This window comes from Aegilops tauschii, chromosome 7, assembly GCF_002575655.3.
Source record: "Aegilops tauschii subsp. strangulata cultivar AL8/78 chromosome 7, Aet v6.0, whole genome shotgun sequence".
NCBI lineage: Eukaryota > Viridiplantae > Streptophyta > Magnoliopsida > Poales > Poaceae > Aegilops > Aegilops tauschii.
Window position 1 is genome coordinate 212439199 of NC_053041.3, and position 7327 is coordinate 212446525.

The 7327-nt window shown below is 42.8% G+C and overlaps 1 protein-coding gene across 1 annotated transcript; it reads right to left on the reverse strand.

The window, feature by feature from the left end:
- Positions 1-40: 40 nt before the first annotated feature.
- Positions 41-7010, reverse strand: LOC109761920 (probable amino-acid acetyltransferase NAGS1, chloroplastic). The gene is made up of 10 exons (XM_020320729.4): positions 6259-7010; positions 5162-5249; positions 4212-4420; positions 3442-3593; positions 2833-3253; positions 2190-2287; positions 1860-1971; positions 1595-1754; positions 852-924; positions 41-562 (listed from the first exon to the last, which is right to left on the reverse strand). Exons 1-10 carry the CDS (start codon positions 6922-6924, stop codon positions 406-408), a joined length of 2136 nt encoding a protein of 711 aa, XP_020176318.1. The 5' UTR covers positions 6925-7010; the 3' UTR covers positions 41-405.
- Positions 7011-7327: the final 317 nt, after the last annotated feature.

Genomic DNA, 7327 nt, shown 5'->3' on the forward strand with positions numbered 1-7327 from the left:
GAAGCGTTAGAAAACTCAATCAAAAATTCTGAGAAATGGATAACGTTTCAAAAGCTTGCGCAATAAATAAATAAATAAAATATACACCATGTTCTCCTATGTTTGTTGCTCCTCATAAATTCAGAACACAACAAGGGGGGCTGTTCACTGGCAAGTTTTTGAGCCAGATCCATTTCTCCTCGGAAGGACCGAAGGAGACCGATCTTTATACCGTCTCCTATGTTCACACAAGAACACCAGACGCCTCACAGCTATCAGCCAGATTAATATAGTCCTACTCTACAGACACTTGTTATCAACTATTCACTTGACTTTATACCATTCTACAATGTACAACAGCTGCAGAAGTTATCATATAAACCTCATATGCAGCAACTAGATTCCTATGTCGTTCGCTTGCAGAGATCATTTCAACGCAAAATTGTTGGCAGCCATATGCCCAATCTCTGCTGGCTGGAGCCGTTTGATGTAATATTTTGATCCGCGTGAGAGATTTATTCGTTTTCGCCTCTTCACTGGGATGGATTCCACTGAGCATTCCTTGAAGCCACGCCGGACAAACCTGTTGAAGTACAAGTGTAAACATGAGAACCATCCGGCACTGCATCTTTACGACATGAACATATTTTCACCACCAGAAATAAAATGCGCTCTAAAATTATGAGCAGATATAGCAGGTTTTATTGATGTATCAAGAAAGATGGTGGGGTTGACTCTTAATAAAAGGAACCGTGAAGTATTCCATGATTAACCACAGCTGCTCATCAACAATGAATAGTATGAAGTTAAAGATTATTAAAACGTCTACACATAGGTACCAATTTGACCACAACTAGAACATAACTACATACCAGTCTGCTGTCCGTGTGGTAAGCAAGAATATTTTCTCAAGACCAAGGGATAATGCCTTCTTTTCAACATAATCTGCAGGAGTAGATCAGCCATGATAAGTATTTGATAAATACTAGTCCATTGCAGTGCACAATTAATGCTAGAGAAAGATGAAGTTAATGGTGACAGCATTTAAGGTGGAGACTCAATTGCGGTGTTTTGTTTAAGTTTCTTGGTTTGTATACACACAAAATTAATAGGAAACATTCCCAAGAAAAACTGAGGTACTTCTCGGTTAAGCAAAATCTCTCTTCCAAATATCAAATTCTAATTCATTTCGTGTTGGTAGACTAAAATTACAGTATACATAAAAAAAGTTAACAAGGCGAAGCAAAATAAACAGTATGCCAACGCTCTAGAGTTAATATTACCGACCTCCATGCTTTCTACTAATGTGCAATTTATTAAGTATTGAAGTTGTAGGCTGCGTTTGGGATCATGGTGGATTTTTATAATCCCGTTCTCCCACTCGCTTTACCCTATTTTAGTGCCTGTTTGATGCGCTTTTGCCTACTTTCATGGCTAATTTTTCACAGCAGATAATAAGTTAAGGAAGGCACAACACAGTTCAGCAACCACTAGATTAGATGTTTGCAACATAGAATTAAACATTAATATTACACTTTTTGTGACAAATAATTGAAAGTAGAGGTTTGCATAGCCTTTACTGAGCAGACTAACAAGGTGGATTTGCAAGTCTTACCAAGTAACTTGTCTCCTTGACCCTGTCCTCGACATTCTTCAGATACAGCTATAGCAGCAACTTCCCCAGATTTATCCTCAAAAAAGGGAAAGAGAGCAGCACACGCAATGATTGAACCATCTCTTTCCACGACAATAAATGACTTCAGTGCTTCCAAAAGCTGTTAAAAGATAAAAGAGAATAGCTTTGTTCAGTTTCACAAAGAGGCATGTCTTAACTCAGGCTAGTGTTTCCACTGCTCAAAGTTCGCATGATAATGAGGTACCTCTTTATCTGTTCTCTGCACTAGGACACCGGATTCTTCTAGGGGGCGAAGGATTTTTCTAATACCAGAAAAATCTTCCTCTCTAGCTGTTCTTGTTCCTTCATACATATCTCTGTTAAATGAGTGGAAAACATTATTTCCCTGCACTTTGGCACATATTATCTGCTGTGACATTGATAGCATGCATGCGTTTTGAGCAATCCGCAGAACAACTTATATAAATCAATAGCTCAACAGGCATATAGGTGCATTGCAAGTACGCAATTGTGGGCTTACACATCAAGACTAATGTTTCGTGACAGCTAGGAAAGAGCAAGAGTTTCAATATACCTTGCTATTAGTGTTCCTGCACCATCTCTTGTGAATAATTCTAGCAACAATGACCCCCCAACAGTGCCATCTATGATATGAACTCTTTGGACACCGCCCTGATACGTAAAAATGAGAAGATCCTAATCAGGAAAAAGGAACAACAGCGATGCATAAATAATACAAGAAATACATGAACTGCCGTACATCATATACTTTTGCCCCGTGGAAACAGAATATTCCAAGGACCATAGTGGATATGATTCCCGGAGAAACATGGCAGATACAAGTACCACTCGGGTCAATAAACAAGATATATTCAGTAAAAAAAATGGTCTTTGAGCAGGATAGTTGTCTAACATCATGATATGTATAGGACATTTTTTTGGCGAGGAATATGTATAGGGCATTTTTTTGGCGAGGAATATGTATAGGACATAATGGTGCACACTGATGAATGTACAAAAATTGCATCTGGTGTACTAACATGTATTCATACACCAAAAGCAGTTTGGAAGATAAAAAGAGTATCCTATAATATTCAAGTTTGGTGTTAACAATGTTGGAACCCTAGAAACCATGTAATCTAGTGCAGAAGTAGCAACTTCAGAGCTCACACTTTTATACCTCCTAAATCCAACTCAAGAAAGAAGCAAAAACTTACATGGCATACGTATGCTGCTGCAGCCAACTCTGAAAGGTAGCCATTTGACCTGCTCAACCGCTCTGCCCCACCAATAGCAAACCCTTGCTCACCAGACAGACCATTTCCATTATTGAAACCCACACCATTCCGAAAGGATGCAGTGTAATCACTGACGAAATCTCTTCCAACCCATACTTGTTCTTTCTCTTCTTTGATAGGAAAATTGTGGGCATAACTAATGTCCTCCTCCCCTACAACCTTTACATAATTTGCAGCAGTTTCACTCTGCTTAGCGCGTGTTCTGATGAGCATATCTGCTTCCTCGATAGACATGAAACGATTGACTCGGCCATGCTCATCATATATTTGGCCATCGACAACACAGATAAGCTTGTCCGCCTCGATAGCCAAAGCACATGCTGTCGCAACTTCGTATGTGCTGAAAGTCAGTAAAAGTAACACTAATATCAGATGATGTTGAAGATAAGAATGTTGTATCTGTCTCATCTTGTATTTCATAAAAAAAAATCCTTACGTGAAGTTATGTGGACTGTTTGATAGTGATTTTTAGAAGTGTTACTGCAGAATAAGAAGAAAACTACAAAGGGAATGGGGTAGACATCATACTTGCAATTTAACACCTCTCCTGAACTGGAGTATCCCATATTGCTCACGACAACTATGCTATCCCTATCAAGTCTTTCTTTTATCCGTGAAACATCTATTTTCTTAACTTCACCAGTGAATCCATAGTCAATGCCACCAACAACTCCTCGTCTCTGCCACAAGAAGAGAGAGGTATTTCAGTTCGCCATTTCAGAAGAAGTATACAAACCCACTCAAACATTATTATCTCAAGACAAGCAAAAGAAAAAAGATGCCACATAGAGGTTCATAATCTTAATTTTAAGCTTTACCTAAGTAGTTCCAAATTCCAAAACTTGACACTCATATAAGTACATAATATTAATACCTCGCGATGGGTTCAGTTAGTTTTTTTATTTCTGATCTTATGTACCGTCCGATGTGTGACTTGGCGGTTCTGTTAGTAATGAAGTTATGTCTGATCTGATGTATAGTCGATGTGTGCATTGGCATATTATCCCTTTCAACTGCATCTATCATTGGACAGTCATACTTATTTGAAAATAAGTTAACAGCCCCTCGTGCACCACTAGGGGTGCTTAACGCCACTTCGCCAACTGGCCTCTACACTTTGCAATGGCCACTTTGCCAAAAACAAGTTAAGAATACGCCTCCAACTTTCAGGGCTAATCTTTCAAGCGTCAGATGGGTCCCTTATATCTGCCTTTGACTACTCTTAGTAAAAAAAATTGCATCTAGAAATAGATGAAACCGATATGGTACCGAAAACCAGTATAGTATGCCATGCTAACCTTAGCACCCAGGAAGTTTCCGCTTGCAACATTGTCGGAGATTTCGTGCCAGCGACCATTAACACCATGTCGACGAAGATCTAACATTGGGGGACCAGGAGATAGCTTTGCTTCTATAGTAAGGCGTATTCTGCCAGCTGCCTCCATCGCAGCATCTAATGAATCAGAATCTGTAATACGGTAACGACCACCATAATTGGCCTTCTTTCCTGAGAAATTCATAAAGTGAGCTCCTTCACCACCATGCACACATGTAGTACAATCACCAATACTATTTAAAGAAAAGACATGTGCAACGACAAATCATCAACCACGGCATCAATACAAAGTATAGCACTGGTTTTGTAGCTTTTACTTTGCAGTACTTCGCCAATCATCAACACTATAAGAACCAAGAAATGACTTCAATACTTAATCTCCATTTCCAAAAGTGTGTGCTGAACCGAAAAATAGAAAAACCATATATGAGATGAGACAAACTATGACTGGAATGCGCCACGATACTTATGCTATTAAACTGACTGGATATATCTCCCTCGATATGCTATATATATGCAAAACAAAAAACAGGATGTTCCTCCATACGTAATCTTTATCCAGAGCTCACTCAGCCGTGCTTATCCGAAATAATACCCCCACTTTCCTTATATGCCACCAAATACTTGTACTAACTTTAAGTTAGTACAAAGTTGTACTAAAGTTGAGACACTTGTTTTCGGACGGAGGGAGTATCAAATACGGCATATAGAAATAAATAAATAAATAAGCAAATAGGTTCAAACACATCAATGAACTTGTGAGATTTGTGGGATGTGAAGAAGAATCCGTTTTGTTTTGTTCCAACGGTAACCAAACAGACACTTCAATAGTGTGGACGTTCATAGAAAAACGTATCTATTCAAAGCATTTTAGCATATAAAAGAGTAAAAAGATGCAAATCTTCAGCTAACCTCTATCAGCCAAGAGCTTATCAATCTGAACATGCGTTCCAGGAACAAGAACAAATTTGATCCCAAGACCATGTAGAAGCGATATATCCTGCATGTTGAAATAATGTGAATTTCATGGAACTACACATAAGTTGTCAAAAGTATATAAAAAAAATACATTTTAAAGAAAATTTCAACAAAACTACGTTCTTTAAATTAACACAGAACTACACCTTTAGTGAATTGTCATTTCAGCCAATGAACACTGACTAAGCCATTATGGTAATGTCATGGACCAGGGTTCATGAAAGGTAACACCTCAGAAAATCTTTATTAGTTATAAATCTTGTTTTAGAAGGAGGAGCAGGTCAACCTATCCAAACCCAGGCTCAGCAACCCGGGTGCAAGATTTTTTTCTTGGTAATTTTCATGTACAGTGACACTACCCCATCATGAGATGGAAAATATATGTGGTTTTACACCGGGACACTGGGTCATTTTCTCTCTGGGGTCCGCACCTTCCAAGATATTGTTAACGACAATATTCAACAGAAATGTTTTGATGACAATGACTGTTAGGCGCAGTGAAAGTAACACGAAATACACGTGCAGCAGTTAATTTATTTATTATCTTCTCCAACAAATCAGTGAAGGAGGCAGAGCTGGTTTGAACTTAGATGAAACTAGCTTAACCACTCATATCGCAACCAGCCGTCGGTTTCTCTCTAGACGTTGCTCTCTTCTTTGCAGCAGAATTATTATAAGAAAGCAACTGTGCTGTCCAGCTCGAACAATGACACAGCGAAATCGAGGCCGCGGAGATGGCCTCAAGTTCACTCTCTTGAAATATGTCCAGCAAGATTATGCGATCCACGGTCCAACCTCTTTAAGAATTCCTAACTCGGCATGTGCATGCTGAATTCGGAACAAATCTGCAAAAATCCCTCTCTTGTTGAACGATCCCATCAAAATGGCATTTGAGGTGAAACCAAAAACTAAGCAATCAAAACAGTGAAGAGGCGTGCAGAATCGCTGTCAGCCCACAGCACCGAAATGCGAATCATCCATTTCCGCGAAAGCGGACGGGGGACCATTCGCGGGGGGAGAGCGACGGGTACCTGCAGAATGCCGTCGAGGTGGGGCCCGGCGACGACCTCCCCGGAGATGACGACGACGAAGGTGCTCCCCCGGTGGCCCCGGATGTACGGCCAGGCCTCCCGGAACCACCCGACGAACCTGCCCCCTTCGTCCGCCTCCGCCTCCCCACGACCTAGAGCCCCATCGCCGAATAACCCCGCTCCACCGCAGCACCGCACGCCCGTTGCACGCCGGCGCCGCGACTCAGGGGCGCGCGTCCCGACCCTCCAGGGCCGCGGCCGCGTCGACCCCGCCGGCGCCCGGGAGGGCTCGCCGGCGAAGCGCGCGGCCGCGCGGGCGAGGGACGCCGCCGCCATCGGGGGGGTGCAGGCGAGATTCAGCGGGGGCTGGTACATGAGTGCGGCGGGCTGGCTTGGCGTGGCGCTCAGGCCGTACGCGGCGAGACGAAATGTAGAGAGAGAGAGTTGGAAGCGGCGATCGGCGAGCGATGTGGCGCGCGGAGACGGGGTTTGGGTCTGGGTTTGGGTTTTGCTCAGAAGAAGTGGGGGAGTGGGATATATACGCGGGGTCGTGTTGACCGACGCTTTGGGCTTCTTGTTTGCTTCCGTGGTGGTGACTGTGATCCGACGGTCCGCGCCGGCGGCGTTCGCGTCTGGTGGAGGTTGGTCTCGGCTCGGGGGCGGCATCAGCCAATGCCAATGCCCATGCGCGCGGTAGGTGAGAGACGCGCGGCTTCTGCGCGCGTGCAAGGGCCAATCCGAAGAAGCACTCACTCACTATATTATCCTGCGGCCACGAATACGATTATACGAGTTTCTCGACGCTTGCGGTCGGTCAGGTCATGTCACCGTGACAAATTGCCTTCTTTGACGTTTGTGCACTGCACGGCCCGGCTTTTCTCGAAAAAACGTGCACTCGAAAAAATCAATCACCTTTGGCGTGCCCTCGAAAAAACGTTTGTGCACTGCACGGCTTTTCTCCCTAGCCCTCGTTCGGTCATTGTAGCTGAATGCCGGGCCAAAATCACTATTTTCATCTTATTTTAGGACCATGTGACCCTCCGTTTAGAAGTTTTGTATGATCCGACCC

What these genes read in the sequence shown, in the direction of transcription:
- LOC109761920 (XM_020320729.4), bottom strand. Translation starts at nt 6,924, where the DNA reads ATGCCGCCCCCGAGCCGAGACCAACCTCCACCAGACGCGAACGCCGCC. An exon ending in CAGCAGCATACGTATGCCAT is followed by an intron (nt 2,288 to 2,832) that starts GTAAGTTTTTGC and finishes TTTACGTATCAG; the next exon opens with GGCGGTGTCCAAAGAGTTCA. An exon ending in TCAAGGAGACAAGTTACTTG is followed by an intron (nt 925 to 1,594) that starts GTAAGACTTGCA and finishes CTACTCCTGCAG; the next exon opens with ATTATGTTGAAAAGAAGGCA.